The following is a 24,493-nucleotide window of genomic DNA, read 5'->3' as shown; positions in this document are numbered from 1 at the left end:
TCCAATATTATTACTCTAATATTATTACTTGCTGTAAAAAGTTTTTAAGGATACATCTACTACTTATAGACCTCTACTTTGGTCTTTCGGCCTCTAAGTCTTAATTAAACCCAATTACTACCAAAACATAATTAATGAACACATAATTATTACTAAGAATTACTCTTAACCTTTACAATCCCCGAAAACAATTAATTATGACAAAACATTAAATGCAACTAACCACATTTAAACTTATCTAACAAAATCTCTCGCAAATTTAAATATTTCTTTTGTCTTTCATCCTAATTATATTTTGCTCTTTTCAAAGAGTATTTTTGACAACGACTTCATGATGTGGGACTGTTGGGTGCAGTAGGAACCCCCAGTGGAGGTTTAAGGAGAATGAGCGTATCATTCTTGATGGAGGGCTTAAGGGACCGATGGTTCACATGTAGAACCTCGTCATCGGCTCCATGGTGAACACTATTGTTCCGATTCCAGTACATCATTAGGGTCAATCACCATGCATTCGAGGTATTGTCCGCTTTGGAGTGTGTGCTCCATCATGGTTTTGTCCTTAAAAGGCGCCTCGAATGGTGGGAGGAGGAAGGGTTATTTAAACCGCCTTAGGCCTGAACTTCTAAACGATGTAGGATTATTGGGTGCGATAGAACACTAGTAAATATTTCATAAGACCCAAGTCAATCATCTCAAATTCTTTCATAATTCCTTTAAACTCCTCAATCAACTTGGCATTGTTCCTCTATGAGATCATCAACGTAAAGGGCAACAAACATCATTTTTCCTTATGTAAGAAGAATGTTCATAAGGAAACTGCTAAATAAGTATCAATCCTTCGATTCCATTCTCGAAGAACTTGTTTTAAGCCATAGAGCGCATTCTTTAATCTCAACACTTTTTTTCTTCGCTTCTTTACATGTATCTGAGTGGTTGTTCAACATATACTTCCTCCTCCAAAACTTTACTTAGAAATGTTGAATTCACATCCATCTACAAGATTGCTCATTTGTATTAAGTTGCTAAAGAAATCAACAGCTGAATTGTTTCCATCCTTGTCACCGGGGCGAACACCTCGTCATAATAAATTCCTTCCTTATGCTTATAACCTTTAACAACAAGTTGAGCTTTATATCGCTCGACATCTCCTTCAACATTTAACTTCTTATACACCATTTCATGGACCAAGCTCCTTTAGGAAAATCAGTCAACTCCCATGTGTTTTTGCGTTCTATTGCTCCTATCTCCTCATTCATAGCCTTTTTTTCATTTCTCCTCCTGCACGACCTCTTCAAAATTCAAGTTTTCTTAATTTGCCAAACTTCTTGTGCACACTCAACTTTCTTATGCTCCAAACTTCTTGTAGTGTCTTCTTGTTTAACTTTGTGTAAGGGCATTTATTTTGTACATAAATAGCATTCCGCACAACTTCAGCCCAAAACTCCTTTAGCATATTTTGCTCTTCAACATTGTTCGAACCATATCAACGATGGTTCAGTTCCTCGATAACTCCATTTTGCTGGGATGAATATGGTGCTTTTATGAATCTTCTTATACATTATTTGTTATATATTTTTTCATGTCTTTTTTTACAAAAACTAAATTAAAAAGTTGAGTATACCATTTCTTTCAGGGATTAATTTAAAATGTTTCAAGCATTAATTTCCTTTTACAAAAATACCTCTAATTTTTGGTCTTTTCCTTTGTGTTTAATGAATAATAGGTAAAATACACTAATGTCTTATACTTTTTTATAATCTGAATACGTTTATTTTATACCTCCATTTAAATTTGAATATTTTTATTTTATCCCCTCAATATTAGTAAAACCAATAGAAATTGAGTATGGAAGATTGAGTGAATTAAATATTCGTAAAAAAAAGAAGATTTTTCAAGAACTCGTCCATATTTAACCCCTCAATATTGGTGTTGTCATCTGCTAAGCATTCAAAATACATCGGTATATTTAATTTTTTTCATATAATTTAAAACTTCAAAATCAGAGATAATTTGTATATTCAATGGCAGATCTTGATTAAAAATTTTGAAGGGATCAAAGTAATATATTTAAAATTTATATATTTAATCATTGTCACTAATATAACAAAAGTATATATAATTTAGTATTGAAATATTTTTGTATGTATTTGAAATGAAATCCATTTTAAATAAGTTTTTCTAATTTCATTTGATATTCACATATTTGAAAATATTTTCTTGGAATAAGTTCCAAAGAATTAATATGAAACTTTCCATTTGTAACCCTTTGAATCATAAAAAAATCACTCTGATTCACCAATTGGATCCTTAGTATCGTGCTTTTGAAAATATGTAAGTAAGTACATAAGTATTATTTTCATCTTCACGAATATATTTCCTTTTATTACCTTAAAAAAATAATGTATTATTTTATTCTTCATCAATATACCTATTTAAAAAAATTAAGATTAAAAAATAATTTATTAAAATGCAATTGAAAATTGAGAGAGTAATTACTAAAAGAAAAATTTATGATAATCAAGTATTCACAATTAAAAAATAGTTTTAAAAAAAATATAGTACATAACTTTTTCGTGTATATTTATACAAAAAAAAATACCAAAAACTCATGAGATGAAAAAAGTACTAAATATTAAACTAATATTTCACTATAAAGAGAAAGTATTATTTTTTTATCTTAAAAAATGGAAGAGAAATAACAAAAAATGAGAGCACAAAGAATGAATTTGATTCTAACTTTCTATTTGTTTTTTAAAGAAAAATACAACGGTGGAAGATGAAGTAAGAAAGCTAAAAGATAATAAGAAAACAATAAAAATATATCAATAAATTTTTTATTTTTTATTATATTTAATTTTATATTTTATTATTTATTACATTAAATAATATATTTTATAAAAAATAAAAAAGTTTATTTACTTTATTTTTCATTATGATAATATATATTATATTTAAAAAAATAAAAAAAATTTGGGGGACCATGACCCCTAAGCATTACTAACATTCGTCATTGCGAATATGTCAAATACACAATAAAAGAACACAGAAGGAAAATGATTTTTTGACAATTAAATTTTGATAACTTCTTCTTACAACATGAGGTGACATCTCCTGAGTGGCTACCCACTTTTTCATTTATTCATTTCTCTATATTCCAAAACCACTTAAAATAACACTTCAAGTTATAAAGAAAAGTTATCAAAATTTAGTAAAATATCATTATCAAAAAAATACTCAATAAAAAATTCAAAAAACTCAACAGAAAATTCAAAAAAAAAAACTCAACAGCAAGTAAAAATTTAATGTTATTAACCAAATTAATTAATTATTTTATTTGTCGTGAACAAGTTAACTATAGTTATATAAAGCGAGAAAACTTAATTAACTCGTTAAATTTTCAACTCTACACCTATATTTTGCGGTGGAAAAGTATCATCTCTCAAGTAACCAAAAGATCATGGAGGAAAAAATTACTCACTCATGTCATCTCTTGTCTTCATCAACAAACTTCCATATTTTTTTTATAATATTTTCTCTGTGTTTGTTACCTCGTCTTTTTCTCCTCATTTAACACCAAACTTTCCTCTTACTTTCATTTCACTCTGCCTTTTATTAATAAAATATTATATTTAATAAATAATAGTAAACATAAATAAATTTTTAAAATAATAATATTTATGAGTGTGAAATACGATTATAATAAAAAAAAGTGTCAAAAGTAACTACGGGGTCCTCTGACATACTATACAAGACATGAAATATTTTCCAATGTTGTTCCAAAACTTGCACGCAGTCATGGCGGAAACAGAACCTCAAACCTATGTCCAACTCTTCTTCCTCTTGCTACTCTCCACCATCGTAGTTCGTGCGGTCTTCTGGTTTACCCGCCGCCATCCCCGCCGTCCACCGGGGCCACCCTCTCTCCCCGTCATCGGCCACCTCCACCTTATCTCCTCCCTCCCTCACCGGTCATTCCACTCACTGGCCACGCGCTACGGCCCCATCATGCAGTTATTCCTGGGGTCTGTTTCGTGCGTGGTGGTTTCGTCGCCGGAACTGGCGAAAGAGTTCCTTAAAACTCACGAGAATAGCTTCTCGAACCGTTTCGTTAGTTCGGCAGTTCACCAGCTGTCGTACGGTTCGAAAGGCTTCCTCTTCGCCCGCTACGGAAGCTTCTGGAAGTTCATGAAGAAGATTTGCATGTCGGAGCTTCTCGGTTCCCGCACCCTCGACCAGTTCCTCCATGTCAGGGAACAAGAGACTCGAAGGTATATAAAACTTTCCTATATATATCATACAGTAAGATTTTCAAACTGTTTTTATTCACATATATATAAAAAATTATTTTAAATTCTTTAAAATAAATATTACTCATCACTATAAACTGAATATTTGAAATCCAAATCATAATGTTATATTTTAGAAAAGAGAAAGTCAAATATAACTAAAATGAAAAATAAACTTTAAACCGGGTATTTGAAATCAAAATAATAATATAATGATATTTTAATAACCCACTTCTTTTTAACTATTAATCATCTTTTAATTATCTATTTTGATTGTTTTTAGTGGTGTTAATCATCTTTTAATTATCTATTTTGATTGTTTTTAGTGGTGTGATGAGATGATCTAAAAATGATTGAAGTGGTTAGTTAAAAATAAATCAAAAAAAGTGAATTGAAATATCATTATCTTTCGAAAAATACAAAATTCAAATATAATTAGAATGAAAAATAAACAAAAGTCTTTGATAGAAATAAAAAATTAAATTCATTTATTTTAAAATATAAATAAATTTAAAGGTGAAATATAATTTTAGTTCCTAATTTTTTCGGTGAATTTGAATCCAAAGTTCGTCATTTGACATGTCTATTGGATGTTTACCTGTAACACGGTTTAACATGTAAGAAATTTTAGTATCATTGAATTAAGAAAATTACATCTATTCTATTCTAAAATTTATAAGGAAAATATATAAAAGTTTTAAACATGAATTAATTCTAATATATTTAACTTTGTATTCAAACTTCCTCATTTTAATTTAATGCAAAAACTTTGTATACTGACTAAAATGGACTTCCTATAAACATGCGATAAATATTAATTTATATCAATGTGGAAACATGCGACAAAAATTAATTTTTATGTACTATTTTGCTTATGTAACAATAGAATGATTTATATTTTTGGTTGATTCAATGGTGTGTTCATCTATGTAACAATATATAGTTAATAATACAAAATTGTTAATGACTGTTGTAATACTTTAGAGGAATGGGTAACTAAATATCTATAGAACAACATTTATTTGAATTAATTGTATATTAATTTTTAATGAGTAGTTATATATTTGAGTTAATTGTATATTTATCTCTCATTCACCTTAATGACTCTGTTGTGGTTCATTAAGAAAACCCTAAATGTAATCCTATGAACATAAATCAAATTCAATTAGATAGGACGGTTTGTGTGTCCTTATTATATTTTGAAATAAGAAGGTAAACATATTTTTATGTTTTTCCAATCTGTTTATTAAACCAAAGTAGTTTTTTTCTTTGTTTCGAGTTCTTTTGAATTAGTATTTTACTAAAAAGCAAAAATAATATTTTGAAAACTTTTTTTACATAACAGTGTTATCTTTTTAAAATATTGAAAAAGAGAAAATAGAAAAATAAAAATCAATTAAAAAATAACACTTGTAAAACAAAGTTTTTATTTTAAGTTTAAACTTGTACCACTGGAACAAACAACCGTTCATTTTTTATCCGACAAGGTTTCTACGCGTATTGCGGAGGAAGGGGGAGGCGCGTGAAGTGGTGGACGTAGGGGGGGAGTTGTTGACTCTGACGAACAGTGTGATATCGAGAATGGTGTTGGGACGAAGGTGTTGCGAGAGCGAGGGCGAGGTGGCGGAGGTGAGAAAGATGGTGGAGGATACGGTGGAGCTGGCGGGGAAGTTGAACGTGGGAGATTTCGTGTGGGTATGTAAATGGTTGGATTTGCAGAGAATGAAGAAGAGGGTTGAAGAGATTGTGGAGAGGTTTGATAGGATGATGGAGAGGGTGATAAGGGAGCATGTGGAGGAGAGGCAGAAGAGAGGAGAGGTTAGGGATTTGCTTCACATTCTGTTGGACATTCATGAAGATGAGAGCAGAGAGATGAAGTTAAGCAGAGAGAATATAAAGGCTTTTATCTTGGTAATTAATTAACCAACTCTCTTTTCTTTTCACTTCAAACATATGCATGTTCCTCAGTAAACAAACATCCTCGTCATCACCCAAAATGTTTTGTTTTATTGATGCAGGACATATTGATGGCAGGAACAGATACATCGGCTATAACAATGGAGTGGGCGCTAGCGGAGTTGATAAGAAACCCTAATGTGATGGAGAGAGCGAGAGAAGAGATAGATTCGGTGACAGGAAATAACAGCAGGGTGATTGCAGAGTCAGACATCGTTAACCTTCCCTACATGCGAAGCATAGTGAAAGAAACCCTAAGGCTTCACCCGACAACGCCGATGATAGGAAGAGAGTCATCGGAGAAGATGAAGGTTTGTGGGTACGAGATTGGAGAAAAGACATGGTTGCTTGTGAACTTGTGGGCCATGGGAAGGGACCCTAAGGTGTGGGAAGAGGCGCTTGAGTTCAGGCCGGAGAGGTTCATGGGGGAGGAGAAGGGGTTTGATGTGAGAGGACAGAACTACGAACTGATGCCATTTGGGACAGGGAGAAGGGTGTGTCCTGGTGCCTCACTTGCACTTCAGGTTGTGACCTCCAACCTTGCTGCTATGGTTCAGTGCTTTGATTGGAAGGTTGAAGGGAGTGTTGGCATGGAAGAGAAACCATCCATGACCCTTCCAAGGGCACATCCTTTGCTCTGTGTCCCTGTGCCTCGATTCTCACTTTCCTTCTGCTAAATGAAAGTCATGTTATTATTTTTCTTATTAATAAGATCAACTTTTACTTCTAAGGTGGTCACAATTTTATCAAACCAATGTAAACTAGCTATGATTTGTTTGGACCCAACTTATTTTTAAATCTTACTAAAAATTATTATATTATAGGAAGGTTTATTTTTGTAATTTTTTGTTAAAAAATATTATAAGAAACAATAATTTTTTCCTATTTTTTATAAGAATTTGAATAGAACGTAATTCATTCGTAAATAATTATTTCTTACAAAATTATAAAATTGATAAATATTTTTTATAAAATTTATTATAAAAAGTGTTTTAGGCAAAATATTTTACAAAAAATTAGTAATTTTCTGTAAATTATTTTTATAACAAAATTTATAAATATTTTTCATAAAAAAATTTCAAACAAATTTTGACAAAAAAATACGAATTTTTTTTAGTAATGATATATTAAAGTTATAGTAAGTTTCTTAAAGGTTTCTCTCCATGCGTTCATTTTTCTTATGGAAAATAGAAATGTAGGTTTAGTTGATCTAGAATATCAGTTTTTCATTTTAATATATAAATTTAAAGTCTGAAATTTTAATCATTTTAAAAATATCTTAGAAATAGTTTAAATATAAAATATATGAATAAGTATGAATCTCATCCTATACTTTGTTTTATAAAACTGTATAATTAAAGTTTATTTTCTGAATTGGTATTGGTTAAACCACTTATGTTTTCTTTTTAAGTATGTTCTCCTCATCTAATTATCTAATATATGATACAATTTTAAAAGAATTATATTTTGAACTCTCATTTTTTTTTTCACTCCCATCTTTTATTTTTTCACATGATTTAATGTGAATTATTGATTCTTTTAAAAAAATAAATAATAATACATTAATCAATTGTCAATATTAAATCACGTCAGAAAATAATAATAAGTGTAAAAAATGAAAATAATAATATTATTATCCATAATTTTATATGACTATATATATATATTATTGAATAACACCGTGACAATTAAAGGTAAAATTTAAAATGGGCGGTGTTAGTCATTATTATTAGAATTATTTTCTAAGTTTAAATCAATTGTAACCTTAAATTAAAATATTTAATAAAAATATAAATTTTAATAAAAATACTAGTATAACATTTATATAAAAAGTTAAATTTGATATTAATTTGAAGAGATAAAACTTTTTAATTTTAAAAGAAAAAATTGGAATCGAATTAAATAAGAATAATAAATTTAAAGATCAAACTAAAAGTAAATATTGTCTATATATGTGACACGTAATTTGAATTTTTTAAAATAAAAAATTAATTGAAAAACAAAAAAATTATGAATTAACACGTAAAAGACAATATTTAGTGGCTGTTAATTATATGTACTATATTAGAAAAAAAATTAAAAAAAAATTAGACTTGATTAAAAAAAAGTTATTATGACTAAATTTACAAAACTAAACTAAAATTAAAACCAAATGTGGAATTTAACTTTTTTAAATTGAAAATTAATAACTTGTATATATAAGACCGTTTGACAAAAGTCGGGTTAAAATTGTGAAGTTCATGTTCAAGCCCAAGAAAACAGAACCTTGTGGCGGTGTTCGGCTAAATCTATGGAATTTCTCATCCTTCCCACTACCAAAAATTCCCATCTCTCTCTAACATTAAATTAAAGACGAATAAAGACAAGAGAATAACCTTCTAAAGCATCTTTTCAACTTCACTTACTCCATACCCTTCCATGCCTCTTTCTCCTTTTTCTTTGATTATTCACTATTACTCGTCTCTTCTTCAACCCAATTCACATACACTTTCTCAAATTACTATAACACACATATCTCACATGATATATCAAAGTTTCCACAACAAGACATGTTAAGGGCAAAATGGTCTTTTAGCCACAAAATTTGTCATCTTGAAAAGTTATGGAAGAAAGACAAGAGAATCAATGAAAGTGGGCAGCGATTACGTGCAAGTCCACCTCGATTTTATTCTAAAAAGACCATCTTTGTCCTCTCAAATGGGGTGCCAATAAACCTTTACAAAAAAAAAATGGAATTTTTAGGAGTGCCTTTTCTTACCTTTACTTCAATTATCGAAGTGTGTACATGAAGCACAGAATTGTGGAATGTTCCTTTAGCATAGTTAGAAAGCGCGTTGATATCTTTAGTCAGATCAATAAATAAAAATGGAAAAAGAAAGCATATTGGTATCATTTTCTCAATCACCATATTCCATCTATAATGGGTTCCTCTTAATTTTCTATATGCCTTTCCATAAAAGTGACCTTTGAAAGAGAGTTTTATCTTGAAGCCTTTTTTTGGACAGTCTTGAAATTTTAATGTTCTGTTTCACTATGAATTAGAGGTTGAGCACAGAGAGCGAGAGAGAGAAACTAGTCTTGGCGATGGAAGTACTCAGAAATGGTTTGGTGCCTCAGATTATGAGCCTGTAAGTTAATCACCAAAAACAATTCAACTTTTTGCATTCTTTTATTTCATGCATCATATGCAGTGTTTTCGATTGTTAAATTAATGCTTTTAAAAAAATCAAGCATTCGATATATCTATCTAACAAAATTAATTGATTTTTTTTCTGCTTTTAAAAAATAAGTTCAATCAACCAAGCGCTTCATTTTGAGTCAAAACTAAAATAAAGAGTGAATAAAGCAAGAAAGGAGTGAGGAGTAGCATAGTGGCACTACATGATTCGGACAAGTAACTACCTTTCATTTTAGTGCCATAAAAGGTAACAAAACTTCAGGCTCACGTTTCTATTTTTGAAAGACTCCAATGACACACCATCTCTGTCATTGTAATTGGTAACACCATTGTTGGAATCAGGTTCAAGACATAAGCATCTAAACCAAAAGAAAATTTGCACTATACTTGTCTTTCACTAGCAATTTTCATGTTCTGTTTCACCAGACACATGAAGTAGAGGTTGAGAAGCAGCGAGAGGAAATTTGAAAGGTGAAATTTTCGGAGTCGAAACCATGAGTTCTCAAGCAGCAGCAAAGGGGAACCAAGAGGACTACAAGTTGAAGGACACAAAGCCAGAGCTTGGAGAAAGGTGGCCACATGGAGGGCAACGTGGAGGGAGTGGTTGGATATACAGTGAGAGAGCCACAAGCACTTATGACTTGGTGGAACAGATGTTCTACCTCTATGTCCGTGTTGTGAAGGCCAAGGACCTTCCACCAAACCCTGTCACCAGCAATGTTGACCCTTATGTTGAAGTGAAGGTTGGTAACTACAAGGGGAAAACAAGGCACTTTGAGAAGAAGACCAACCCTGAGTGGAAGCAGGTTTTTGCATTCTCAAAGGAGAAGATTCAGTCCTCAGTTGTTGAGGTATTTGTGAGAGACAAAGAGATGGTGGCCAGAGATGACTACATTGGGAAAGTGGAGTTTGACATGCATGAAGTGCCAACAAGGGTACCCCCAGATAGCCCTTTGGCTCCTCAGTGGTATAGGCTTGAGAATCTGAGAGGGGAAGCAAGGAGCAGAGGAGAGATCATGCTTGCGGTTTGGATGGGGACACAAGCTGATGAAGCATTCCCTGAGGCTTGGCATTCAGATTCTGCTTCAGTTAAGGGAGAAGGGGTTTATAATATCAGGTCAAAGGTTTATGTTAACCCAAAACTATGGTATCTCAGGGTTAATGTAATTGAAGCTCAAGATGTGGAGCCACAGGACAAAAGCCAGCCACCCCAAGTGTTTGTGAAGGGTCAAGTTGGGCAACAAGTGCTCAAGACCAAGTTGTGTCCAACAAAAACACCAAACCCCATGTGGAATGAGGATTTGGTGTTTGTGGCAGCTGAGCCGTTTGAGGAAAAGCTTGTGCTAACAGTTGAGAACAAGGCTTCTCCTGGGAAGGATGAGGTTGTGGCAAAAATAGCCTTGCCGCTTAACAAGTTTGAGATCCGTTTGGATCACAGAACAGTGCACTCACACTGGTACAACCTTGAGAGGTTTGGCTTTGGTGTGTTGGAGGGTGACAAGAGGAACGAGACCAAGTTCTCAAGTAGGATTCACCTAAGGGTGTGTCTTGAGGGTGCTTACCATGTGCTTGATGAATTCACAATGTATATCAGTGACACAAGGCCAACTGCTAGACAACTTTGGAAGCAACCAATTGGGATTCTTGAAGTGGGGATACTGAGTGCTCAAGGGCTTCAATCTATGAAGACAAACAATGGTAAAGGGTCAACTGATGCTTATTGTGTGGCAAAGTATGGTCAGAAATGGGTGAGAACAAGAACAATCACCGAGAGCTTTAATCCGAAATGGAATGAGCAATACACATGGGAAGTGTATGATCCTTGCACTGTCATAACTTTTGGGGTGTTTGACAACTGTCATTTGGGTGGTGGAGGGCAAACTCAAGGAAGTGGAGCCAAAATTGACTCAAGAATTGGCAAGGTGAGGATTCGTTTGTCAACCTTGGAAATGGATAGGATTTACACAAACTCATACCCTCTGCTTGTTCTGAAACCCTCTGGGTTGAAGAAGATGGGGGAGCTTCAATTGGCCATTCGTTTCACTTGTCTCTCCATGGCTCACATAATCTACCTTTATGGACACCCTTTTCTGCCAAAAATGCATTACCTGCATCCATTCACAGTGAACCAGTTGGAAAGTCTTAGGTACCAGGCTATGAACATTGTGGCAGTGAGGCTTGGGAGGGCAGAACCACCCCTGAGGAAAGAGGTTGTGGAGTACATGCTGGATGTGGACTCTCATATATGGAGCTTGAGAAGAAGCAAAGCCAATTTCTTCAGAATTGTGTCACTCTTTTCAGGTGCAATATCAATGAGTAAGTGGCTTGGTGAGGTGCAACAGTGGAAGAATCCAGTGACCACAATTCTAGTACATGTCCTCTTTTTCATCCTGATATGCTACCCTGAACTGATCCTCCCCACCATGTTCCTCTACATGTTTCTGATTGGAATATGGAACTTCAGGTTCAGGCCAAGGCACCCTCCAGACATGGACACCAAACTTTCTTGGGCAGAAGCAGCACGCCCAGATGAACTTGATGAGGAATTTGACACTTTTCCCACTTCAAAGGCTCAGGATGTGATCAGAATGAGGTATGATCGGCTCAGGAGTGTGGCTGGGAGAATACAAACTGTGGTTGGAGACATTGCAACTCAGGGTGAGAGATTTCACACCCTGCTCAGTTGGAGAGACCCAAGAGCCACAAGCCTCTTTGTGATTTTCTGCCTCATTGCTGCTGTGGCATTGTATGTGACACCTTTCAAGGTTGTGGCTTCAGTTGCTGGCATTTTCTGGCTCAGGCACCCCAAGTTCAGAAGCAAACTACCCTCAGTGCCTAGTAATTTCTTCAAGAGGTTGCCATCTCGTGCTGATAACATGCTTTGAGGTTGCAGATGAATCATAGCTATAGATCTCGTCATTGTGCTTCTATTGTGTATTGCATCATTGATTTTTATACTTTCTTGTTATTACACGGTTACAATTGGTTTTCATCATGTCATCAAATTTTTCATTCTTGAGTTACATGGGATTGTCCTTCACAATGAAGCTAATTATCAATCTGCAACATTTTTCCCTAATATTAATTTGCATAATGATATTTTGATCCACTTTTTTGACTCACTTTTAATCTACCACTTCAATCACTCTTAGATCATCACATCATACTACTAAAAAAAATTAAAATAGATAGTTAAATTGATGATTGGAGTAATGGGTCAAAATATTATTATCCTATTAATTTTATGGTAGTGATACATGTTATGATTCATAATCTCCACAATATAGAGTAGTCAACTTTACATGTGGATCAAATTCTCTAATATGTTAAGGTTGTAGAAAACAAAGAAATATAAAAAGAGAAGAATTTAAAATTATTGATTGTGTATAAAATGTTAAAAGATGTGTGTTATATATAAAAAAACAAACTAATCTTTGAAGCCACAAATAAATGAGTTTGAAATATGAGTCTATGTTAACAAAGGTAATTACTCATATTTCGAAACTTATACATGAAGCTATGACATGAGACACTAATTCCCTAAATTTTGTGCATAAAATTATATGTAATGGTGTTAATTTACATATGTCAAAGAAAGAAGAGAATTCATGTAGAAAAAAAAATCATTCCAAAATACATTTCATATGTTTTTGAAAAACTCTTTTTGAAACCCATTTCATGTAAGCATGTTTTGTAAAACTCATTCCAAAAAGTGTTATATACATTTTGAAAATGTATGCTAGAAATCCTACTTTTAAAAGACTTGTTTCAAAATGCAATTAATGTATTTCAAAAATTTTATTACAAAAATTTAATCCCATAAATCTTATTCTGAAAATTTTGAAAATATTCTCAAACATATATATTCAAGAAGACAATTTTACCGTAGAGAAAATTGTCATTTTAAAAATATCAGAAATGTGCAAACAAATTGTGGAGCTGGAGGAAGTAAAAGATGTTTGTACATAACCCAATAGATATGTCACGGGTTGGCTCACCACGAGTCGGGTTGAAAAAGAGTGAACCCAACCTGGTTCACTTTCTAGTGAGCCAGAAATTTTGTAACCCGGTTCAACCCACCACGGGTTGGTGGGTTAAGTGAGTTGGCTCACCAACCCACCTAAAAAAATTATTATTTTTTTTTAGTATTCAAATATTTAAATAAATTTTTAAGTAACCCCTGAGATAACAATCATAGTAAAATCAAAAATCAATGTTTTGATTATGCTCACCACCAATATATGAAGAATTATTTCCAAGAAAGTATCCATTAGTCTAAGAAAGCATGACTAATATTACAAATTTTTTGTCATGCTATTCAACAAAATATAAATAAAAAACTATACATTTTTTTCATGCTAATTTAGAAAAAATTGTTTATAAGACGGTTACTTGAGTAATTTACTATAAAGATTATAGTTAAAGATTAAAGTAACAACATATATATATATATATATATATAACTTGACAATCAAATTAATTAAACATTCAAACTATTCAAATATAATTAAGCAACATTCTAGCATTTAAAAATATTAAATTGTGAACAAATATAAAAGAAGTAGTAAATAATTATTAAAAAAATAAAAAAGAAATTAAAAAAATTAAAAAAAATGTAAAAAAATGTTGGTGGGTTAAGTGGGTCAACCCACCATCAACCTGGTTCGAACCCGTTTAATCCGTGGGTTAAATGAGCCGAGTTGAGTTCAACCCACTTTTAAAAAAGTTGAATTTTTTTCAACCCAACCAAACTCGAACCATGGTGAGCCGGATTAACTCACGGGTTTTGACATCTCTATTACCCAACATGACTCGTAGAACCCTATTTTCTAAGTCAGAATGGTTCATAAAGGCACTTCTTTCGCCAGCTCCAAGAATTTTTCCAACACTTCCAAATTTTTCAAAAATCCCCAAAATATTTGACTTTTCCCATCTCAGCAACCTGTACCCCTAAAATGAATTTTTAAAAGCTATTGAATTTCGAAATCCGATCAAAGAAATTATTACGTATCAAAATCCGATTAAGAAAATTAGAAAGTTATCAAATTTATATATCCAATGTTGAAATGTAATATGTATGTTTTGAAATCAGTTAAATATTTTAACCTGATTTTGAAATCCGATAATTTTCTTAACTAGATTTTGAAATTCAATACTACTTAAATTAAAAATTTCAAAATCCGGTATCTGTGTGTGAGGGATGCTGGTAAAAAAATCAAAAGTCATTGCAGGTATTCAAAAAAGATTGGGGTGCTGAAGAAAAGTTGGAGGTGCAAAGAAAAACACCCTCCATAAATAATGAATTACTTAATTGGGCCGATGGACATAATCAAGTTATTCTGCTCAATAACTACATGTAAATTGTTATTTCTAGTGAATAGAATCATTCATGTCTTTTGTTCAGGAAAACTTCAAAACAAAATAGAACAACAGACAAGCAAGTAAAGTATATATTACGAGTTTATGATTCAAATTACCTTTACCAAAAAATAAAATGAAATAAAATTCCAGAAAATTCAGCTTAATAGAACTGAACCAAAATCGAGTGAATTCAACATTTTTCTCATGAGCTGACCAAAATATGGAACATTTTTCTTAAGTTCAGTCTCGTTTTAAACTTGATGTTTCGTTCTAAAAATACTTTTAATATCAATAGTAGACTTTATTAAAACAAATAACGCGTATAAAGTGTTCTACGCCTTGCAGGTTGGTAACAACCAGTTTATCTCCACTCCCTGATTGAATTTTCAATCACATAACATTATAAAAGAAACAGAAAAATGGCCAAAAGTAATGTTCTTCGGAACTATTGCAACTATTCAAATAATTCCCAAACCTAATGCAGTGAATTATTTCATCAGAATTAACCCTGGTAAGAAGCTCTCTGTGTTCATCATCTGAAACCCTCAACTCTTTTCTAAGTTCAGTTATCAAATCTTCCTTCTCCTGATAAATACATGAAATAAAATGCATGAGATGAATCATTAACACAGGAAAATACAAAGATAACAAAAAGTACATGGAGGGAACCAATGCTATATACCCATGTAAGAGTATCAGACTGAGCTTTGAAAGCACGCAAGACAGCAGAGTAAGCTTCCTGTTCAAGTTGATGAATTTGAGCCTCCATGTCACACTGCAAATTAAAGCGTGTAACAGCAAACCTACAGAAGATTTTTCAATTATCTTTAGTCTCTTGCATTTTTCATTTTCAAGCTTATTCAAAAATTTGAGCAACTCAAATGATTGGTTCCGCAGGATTTACAGGTTTGGACAAAGAATAGTGACTAAAAATATAATTCAATGTACAAGCATGTGAGAAGCACTGGCAGAAAATGTGACAAGGCTTATAAGCATTCAAATTTTAATGCAACCTGCATTACAATGAGACAATTTCGATACTAAGTTAAAAATATGATCCAAGTGCAAGGTTCTGGAAAGTATCTTTAGAGATTTCATGCATCAGGGTTGCTGTTTCATTATATAATTTCTTCTACCCTGCAGATCACAATTGAAACATATATTTGGTCCCTACCATAACCTTCTTGTGATATATGGTTCCTTCAAACACCTACAGAACCAAATTTCGCCCCTTATCAACCTCCTTCATCAATTACCACACTGCATGTCATATACACACAAAATAGAAAAAATAAATAAAAAATCCATCACAGTAAGAATTTCCCTCGTATAACATGAGGTAACAAATTCCAATTTCATACTTTCAAACATAGATGCTGCATCTACAGGCACAAATACCTAGAAACTATGGACCCCAAGTCCAGGAATTTCGAATATCGCTAAACAAATTTTAAAAATCTTTTTCTTTCTGACAACATATTCGACAGGTTGAGGTAATAAGAAAAAGAAAACCCTAGAGGGCAATGAGGCTCACCGGGAGTGTCGGAATTGGAGAGTGCGAGAAGATTAGAAAAAATGGGTGAGAGAGCGAAGGGAAGCGCGTTTGGGTTGGAGAAAGTCGAAGGTTTTGGAGAAGAAAATGGGTTTTAGTTTTGAGTTTGGGTGAGAGAAAACGACAGAGTCAGAGGGTGTTGGGTGTGTTCCTCGTTATATAGTAGAGTCTCTCGAGTCGAGTGGACACAAAAAGCAAACCAATAGAGAAAACAGATTTGGTTTTGGTTTGGTTTGGTTTAAGGAAACCACAGCAATGACAGGGTATGGATTCTAGATTATAAGAACAAGAAAAAAAAGTTATTAGTTTAGTTAATTAAATGAGTAAAAAATAATTAAAGTTTATTCGTATTTAAGAATAAAATAGTTTATATTTTTTATTCTTACGTACATTCTCATATGAGTCTCCGTAACCAATTTAAAAATTGGAATATTACCCATATTCGTATTTCGTATCTAATTTATAAATTATGGACGCTTTAATAATTTAAATGGGAACATGAATGATGTCAAGGATGGATATTAAAACAATTATGTGGACAAAGACGAGACAGATATTTACATACCTATCTTAGTATTTATCATATTCTAAATCGCGACAAGATGATGACAAAATGATAAATAGTTGAAAACATAATTTGAAATCGTCACCATTGTTTATTTTGAAAAACTATGGAAAAAACGATAAAATAAGACATATTCTACAAAATTTGGATTTTGGGTTCGAAAATCAGTTACACATAAAAAAGATATTAACATTCTACAACGTTCATCCTATGACGGTACTTTTAACTAAATATGCAAAATAGATATGATATTTTTAAATGTTTATTTTCCAAAAAAATAAAATAAGAATAAAGGAGTGTATAAAAGAAACAAGAATATATATATTTTAAGTATTTAAACCGAATAAGAATTAACTTACATATTTTTATTCACAAAATAAAAAAATTAAAAATTAGAAACAAGATAAAAAGACTATTTGAAATATGCTTTCGTATAAAGTAAAAGGGTGTGGTGGTAATAAAGTGGGGTGCAAGGAGTGAAAGTGAACTAAACCCAAACCCAATTTTTCTTATATTTTCAAGATCCTAAGACAGCATGGCTCTTCTCCATCACAGAGGAGTTTCTTAAGCCAAAAAATTCTTATCAGAAGTTACACACACTTATAACCCTACTCAATATTTAAATACACACATAAAAGGAACTTATGGAACAAGACCTCGTTTTCACCTCAAAATATAATAAATGATGATCTCAAATGTGGTCAACTCAATCTATCATCTCAAAATATAATTGATTCATTATTTCAACTTCAATAAGTATTTTTCAACAAGTAGAACTTATTTCAAAGACACTCCAAAAAATAAAAAAATTAAAAAAAAATTTCCAAATGAATTGCTTTAATGAGTGAATGAAAAAACTTACTTATATATCTATTAGTTTTAATGCATTCAAATTGTTTTATTCCGTTATTGAAGCTTTTTTATCCATTAAACTGAGTTTCTAATTTATCCATTAAACTTACTCAATAAGTATTGAAGCTTTTTTATCCATTAAACTGAGTTTCTAATTTATTAAAATTATTAAAGTTTTAACAATTTTTATCGATCTGAAAACTTGAAATGTTTAGGTAAAATTAGCGAATTAAAACAAAATTTTAATAAATTAAAACGTTTTTTTCTCACAAACACAACAAGCTTAAAATATTTTAAAAGAGTAAAACTATTTTTAATCCACTAAAATAAACTTCACATTTCAAATAAGAATCAAATTAAGGTGAATTAATTACTTTATTTATGTAAAATTAATAAAAATAAAGTAATCACTCTCAATACTCAAATCACACAAATTACAACTAAAACATAAGATTAAACAAAATATCAAAGTTTTCATCTCTTATATCACACATTTTATACGATATTAGAGATATAAAATCTTAATGATCAAGCTTGCTTCAACCATCTAGTTCAACAATTATTATTATATTGTTATATTTTTGTTGTTAAAAAATTCGCCCATATTTTCATCATACTAAGCTAAAGAAGATATGAAGTTTTTTTAACGGAAAATGAGACTTTCATTTTATTAAATAAGTGATACAAATACATGTCACATGCCGTTTTAATTTGAGTTTAAAAATATAAATTGTGACAATTTGGTGCTTATAAACTCTTTTTAATGTAGTTATTAATTAGTTATTATATTAAAATTTAATTTCATCAACAGTACTGACAAAATCGCAACAACAATTTATTAAAGTAAAAGATATTTCATAGCCAGAAACAAATTATAAATATAGAAGAGTTCATTAGATGTTACATTGTGTTAGTATTTGATACCATGTTCGAAAGAAAGTTTCTTAATATTATAGGAGAAAAGAAACTGCTGAATATAGGACATAAACACTTGAATATATAAAATTTTGAAACAAGGACGACCGAAAAATAAATATATATTTAAAATAATATAAATAAGATGTGCGATTAATTATACATAATTTATTTTTATGACATATATTATAGAATATTAATATATTAAATAAGTATCGATAGTGATTCTAGATAAAGATTTTCGAAGTTCAATCACGAGTTTATTGTAAAAGATAATCTAATTTGTTTGTTCTTAGCATTTTCGTCAGTGCACAAAATTTCTTAAAAATCGTTACTTTCGTGAATTTCAATAATTATTGTAAAAAGTTTCACATCAACTAAAGATAAGACTAATTTATGTTAAACACAGCAAAATAGATAAATATATTTGTATGTACTGTCAACTCACATTTTATTAATCGGGAAAGATTGGCTTTTAAAGCCATACACAGCAGTTACAGATTTTAACTCCACTCCCACAATTTCATGCTAAATTCATGGATGCTGACTTAGACTTCAAACCACTATCCCTAATAAATAGCATATTAAAATAAATTTATTTGATCACAGAAACAGAACAGTAACTGCATAAAATAAAATATCTTCTAAACTAACCAACATTCCCTCCCTTAAACTATACATGTTATGATATATAGTTTATATTTGAAGCGTCAGTCATGCCTAGCATACATCGAAGCCTTTCAAATTGATCCAGCTTCAGGGGCTTAGTCATAATGTCTGCAATTTGAACTTCTGATTTGCAGTAACTCAATTTGACAACTCCATCCTTCACCAAGTCTCTTAAAAAATGGAACCTTATATCAATATGTTTGCTTTTTCCATGAAAAACAGGATTTTTGGATAATTGTATGGTTGAGTTGTTGTCACACAAGATTAACGTGCTCTTCTGTTCCTTAGGATCAAGTTTCTCCAATACTCTTTTAATCCACACACATTGACAAGCACAAAACACAGCTGCTATATACTCAGCCTCAGTTGTAGATAATGCAACTATAGGCTGTTTTTTCGAGGCCCATGAAACTGCTCCAAAACCAAAGAAAAACACATATCCAGAAGTACTTCTTTGATCATCTAAGTCTCCAGCAAAGTCACTGTCAGAATAAGCTACAACATCAGTGCTTCCACCACCTTTCTTGTAGAAGATGCCCATTTCAGTAGTACCTTTTAGGTATCTTAATATGCGTTTTGCTGTCAGCCAATGAGATTCATAAGGACAAGACATGAATCTACTAATTAAACTAACTGCATACATAATATCTAGACAGGTTGCAGTCAAGTACAAAAGACTTCCAACGAGTTGCTTGAACACAGTTGAATCAACTGTGGCTCCTCCATCATTCTTTGATAGTTTTGTACCCGTACAATAGGATTTTTTACTGCATTACTATTCTCCATGCCAAACCTTGTTAGAATCTCACGAATATATTTTCTTTGACAAATGAAAATACCATCTGAATTCTGCATAACTTCTATTCCAAGAAAATATCTCATTCTGCCTAAATCGGTCATGTCAAATTCTAACATCATTGATTCTTTAAATTCATCACACATGCTCCAATCATTTCCAGTATAAATCAAGTCATCAACATAAAGACTTACAATTAAAATTTTACCTCCTTCCTTTGATTTTGTGAAGAGAGTGTGCTCACATACACACCTTTCAAAACCTTTACGAGAGAAATAGCTCTCTATCATGTTGTACCATGCTCTTAGAGCCTGTTTAAGGCCATACAACGCCTTTTTTAATTTATAAACTTTGTCTTCTTTCCCTTTCTTCAAAAAACCAGTGGGTTGTTGTACATAAATATCTTCTTTAAGTTCTTCATGAAGGAAGGCACTCTTCACATCTAACTGATAAACTTGCCAATTATAGTGGGCTGCCATAGCAAGTATAATGTGAATGGTATCAAGTCTGGCCACAGGGGCAAATACCTCTGTGTAGTCAACTCCATATTCTTGAGCATATCCTTTCGCCACTAATCTTGCTTTAAATTTATTTACTTCACCATTTTCTTTGAACTTTGTCTTGAAAATCCATTTAACTCCAATGGGCTTTACTCCATTTGGTGCATCAACCAATTCCCAGGTTTTATTTTTTTCTATTGATTCCATTTCTTTCATCATTGCATTTCGCCATTTCTTGCTTCTAGCGGCTTCTTCAAATGACAGTGGATCAGTATCAATTACTGTCATCATAACATTTAAAGTATCTTCATCAGACAAGCCTTCAGCACTTTCATAATCAAGCATCCAGTTGGGTTCTCGTCTATTTCTTCTAACCCTCCCTTCAATTGGATTGTCATGGGCTTGTGGTTCATCAATACTTGTATCAACTCTGTTGGAATCACCAGGATGTGTAGCAGACTGCATGGTGTCATCAATATCATTATTTTCAGCAGCTTCTTCCTCAGTTTCAGCCTCCACATCTAAAGCATCTTGTGTTGTAGCCTCTTCGTTTTTCTCCCAATTCCAATGCTTTTGTTCTTCAAAAATTACATCTGTGCTGATGATGATTTTTTTGGAGATTGGATCAAACAAGCGATAGGCTTTGGATTCATCACTTACTCCCAACAGGACACACCTTTTGCTTTTGTTGTCTAATTTGATTCTGTGTTGATCTGGTATGTGAACATGTGCTACGCATCCAAAGACTCGAAAATATTCCACTGTAGGTTTGACTCCACTCCATGTCTCCTCAGGGGTTTTATCTGGTACTGCCGCAGTAGGACACCGGTTGAGAACATGTACACACCACCTGGCAGCCTCTGCCCAAAATATCTTTGGAAGTTGTTTCTCAATCAATATGGATCTCACCATATTCATTATTATTCTGTTATTTCTCTCAGCCACTCCATTTTGCTGAGGGGTGTAAGCTGCTGTCAACTGTCGTTTTATGCCATGAATCCTGCAGAATTCTCTAAATTCATTGGAGGTGAATTCACCACCTCTATCTGTCCTTAAACAAGTGATATACATTCCAGTTTCTTTTTCAACACAAACTTTGAAATTTTTAAACATAGAGAATGCTTCTGATTTTTCATGTAAGAGATAAATCCAAGTCTTACGAGAGAAATCATCAATAAAGCTTAAAATGTACCTTTTGTTACTGATTGAAGTGGGTTTGATAGGCCCACATATATCTGCATGCACAAGTTGAACTTTGCTTGATGCGCGCCACCTACTTTTCTTTGGAATAGAGTTTCAATGTTGCTTTCCTTCTAAGCATTGTACACAAAGTTCCTTTGGAGTTGATATAGAAGGTAGCCCATTGACCATTTTTTTGGAGGAGAGTAGTTTCAAGCCATTATAGTTGAAATGACCAAATCGGTGATGCCAAAGGTGGGATTCATCTGTTGATTCTACTTGAAGACATGTAGAATTTCTAGGCATCAAAGTAGTAATCACTAAGAACATCCTATTGCTACTCATCTTGATTTCCATAATTTGACCACGTTCAAGATGATGAACTCTACACCTCCCATTCTCAATTAAAATGGTGAGTCCTTTCTCTTGAAGTTGCCCTAAACTTAAGAGATTATTCTTAAGATCAGGAACATAGTAGACATTTGAGATCACATTTGTAATGCCATTAACATTCAGCCGAACATTCCCTTTCCCCATCACAGGCATTCTGGTATTATTACCGAGCTTTACCGTGTGTCTAAAGCTTTCATCTATGTCAGCAAACCAATCCTTATTTCCACTCTTGTGATTACTGCATCCAGAGTCAAGAAACCATTCTTCTTTCGTGCCTTGTTTCAGATCAACATAGGCCATTAATAAGATCTCATCTTCCGTTTCCTTTTCATCTTCATCATGTACTTCAGCATAATTGACTTTCTTTTGCCAAGTGGGACATTCATATTGAAAGTGTCCCATCTTGTGACATTTAAAGCATTGAATTTCAGCTTTGTTGAAGAATTGTCTGCCTCTTCCTTTCCCTTAACCACTTCTGCTGGAATTTCTTCCACGTCCCCTTCCTCTTCCTCTCCATCCTTTATCTTCATTGGTAACTTGTAACACATTTTCTTCTTCTTCTTGACCGTTCATTCGTTGCTCATGAACAAGAAGACTGCTTTGTAACTCATCTATTGTCATAATCTCTAAATTGTTGGACTCCTCAATTGAGCAAACTACATAATTAAATTTAGAGATCATGGACCTTAAGATTTTTGCAGTAATACTGTTTTCACCTATATTCTCACCACACGCCTTCATACTTTTAGCGATCTTGAGAGTGCGAGCAAAATAGGAGTTGACGGTTTCTCCTTCCTTCATCTGCAACATTTCAAATTCTCTGCATAATGCTTGCAACTGTGCTCTTTTAACCCTTGTAGAACCTTGGAATTTTTGTTTCATTGAATCCCAAATATCCTTAGAGGTCTCGTCATTAAGAATAGTATCCAGAATCTCACGACTAATCGCCTAATAAAGATAATTTTTTATCTTCAAATCTTTCAGTTTCTGCTCCTCTAGCACTTTAGCGTCTTCTGCAGAAAATACAGCTCCATCCGCTACTTTAGCGATCCCTTATTCCACCAAATTCCAATATTGTTTGGAACGTAAAAAATTTTCCATTAATTTCGCCCAATGGTCATAATGACCATCATATTTTGGAATCGCAGGTTGCACATACTTGTCGGTGTTGTTATCTGTCATTCTGTATCTCACTCTCTTCAATATACTCAGAACACTCTTTCTACACACTTCCTCACCGACTGTTTCTCTCACACACTCAAGGAAATATTGGATCAGGCCCCTAGGTAGGAGCTCTGATACCAATTGTTAAACACAGCAGAATAGAGAAATATATTTGTATGTACTGTCAACTCACATTTTATTAATCGGGAAAGATTGACTTTTAAAGCCATACACAACAGTTACAGATTTTAACTCCACTTCCACAATTTCATGCTAAATTCATGGGTGCGTGCTAACTTAGACTTCAAACCACTATCCCTAATAAATAACATATTAAAATAAATTTATTTGATCACAGAAACAGAACAGTAACTGCATAAAATAAGTTAGACTTAAAAATTCACTTCTAATACTTACTATATTCAATCAAAAGAAATATTCCAAATTCTCTTTATTCTTTCTGCTTGTTGTTCTAAATAGGAAATGCCTTGTTAATTTCCATATTCAATTTTTAAGTTTTAATTTTCTATTCATGACACTTGTGTGTTTTTTTTTTTCACAATAATCTTCCTTGATTTGAAACTTCATATAAAAATTGTAATTTTCCATCAATGAATTTTCTGACATGAGAAGCTGCTGCGTGTTAATTTACATGCCAAGTATCACCATAATAAATACATTTGTTCATTACACAAAAAGCAGTTAAAGGAATCATAAATTGACCAAAGTCTTTATGTTCATAAATGAAAGAGACGATAACAAGTTATGCATGCAATGCAACCATTGATGAGCACGTAGAAAATTCAGTTCAACTCTTCAACTTTCCTTTTTCTTCTTCTTATAAGATAATATTCTTATCAGCACACATTTCTACACAAACCAAAATCTTCTCTTCTTATCTTTTAATCAAAGGACAAAGGTATTTCAAAATCATTCTTTTTTTTTATTACTATTTGATATTATCTCTCATAATTATTTACTTTCTCTTTTTTCTAAAAATATAAAAATTAATTTTTGTTAAAACTATTTTATTTTTATATAAATTGTGAAATAGTATCAAATGACCTTTCTCCTCAAATATATGTTTTCCATTTTTCACTATTTATTTCCCACTAAAAAAATGGCAG

General features: G+C 32.3%; 2 protein-coding genes and 1 long non-coding RNA gene across 5 annotated transcripts; 2 read left to right on the top strand and 1 right to left on the bottom strand.

Moving 5' to 3' along the window:
- The first annotated feature begins 3,762 nt into the window (after positions 1 to 3,762).
- LOC114189996 (cytochrome P450 93A3-like) lies at positions 3,763 to 6,972 on the top strand. Its single transcript, XM_028078732.1, has 3 exons — positions 3,763 to 4,268; positions 5,774 to 6,197; positions 6,305 to 6,972. Exons 1-3 carry the CDS (start codon positions 3,769 to 3,771, stop codon positions 6,917 to 6,919), a joined length of 1,539 nt encoding a protein of 512 aa, XP_027934533.1. The 5' UTR covers positions 3,763 to 3,768; the 3' UTR covers positions 6,920 to 6,972.
- A 2,173-nt stretch (positions 6,973 to 9,145) lies between these two features.
- LOC114192362 (FT-interacting protein 1) lies at positions 9,146 to 12,479 on the top strand. 2 transcript variants are annotated; one of them, XM_028082063.1, is made up of 3 exons: positions 9,199 to 9,370; positions 9,533 to 9,667; positions 9,847 to 12,479. In XM_028082063.1, the coding sequence occupies exon 3, from the start codon at positions 9,915 to 9,917 to the stop codon at positions 12,303 to 12,305; it is 2,391 nt and encodes a 796-aa protein (XP_027937864.1). In that variant the 5' UTR covers positions 9,199 to 9,370; positions 9,533 to 9,667; positions 9,847 to 9,914; the 3' UTR covers positions 12,306 to 12,479. The 2 variants fall into 2 exon arrangements, with proteins under 2 accessions (XP_027937863.1, XP_027937864.1); XM_028082062.1 differs by lacking the exon at positions 9,533 to 9,667 and having other exon boundaries at positions 9,146 to 9,370.
- A 2,588-nt stretch (positions 12,480 to 15,067) lies between these two features.
- Positions 15,068 to 16,514, bottom strand: LOC114192440. 2 transcript variants are annotated; one of them, XR_003606105.1, is made up of 4 exons: positions 16,316 to 16,514; positions 15,956 to 16,041; positions 15,464 to 15,584; positions 15,068 to 15,366 (listed from the first exon to the last, which is right to left on the bottom strand). It is a non-coding gene; the product is annotated as an uncharacterized LOC114192440 (long non-coding RNA). The 2 variants fall into 2 exon arrangements; XR_003606106.1 differs by having other exon boundaries at positions 15,962 to 16,041.
- Positions 16,515 to 24,493: the final 7,979 nt, after the last annotated feature.

The sequence above is a fragment of the Vigna unguiculata genome, chromosome 7, assembly GCF_004118075.2.
Source record: "Vigna unguiculata cultivar IT97K-499-35 chromosome 7, ASM411807v1, whole genome shotgun sequence".
NCBI classification, from domain to species: Eukaryota; Viridiplantae; Streptophyta; class Magnoliopsida; order Fabales; family Fabaceae; genus Vigna; species Vigna unguiculata.
This window is presented reverse-complemented; position numbering and strand designations above follow the sequence as displayed.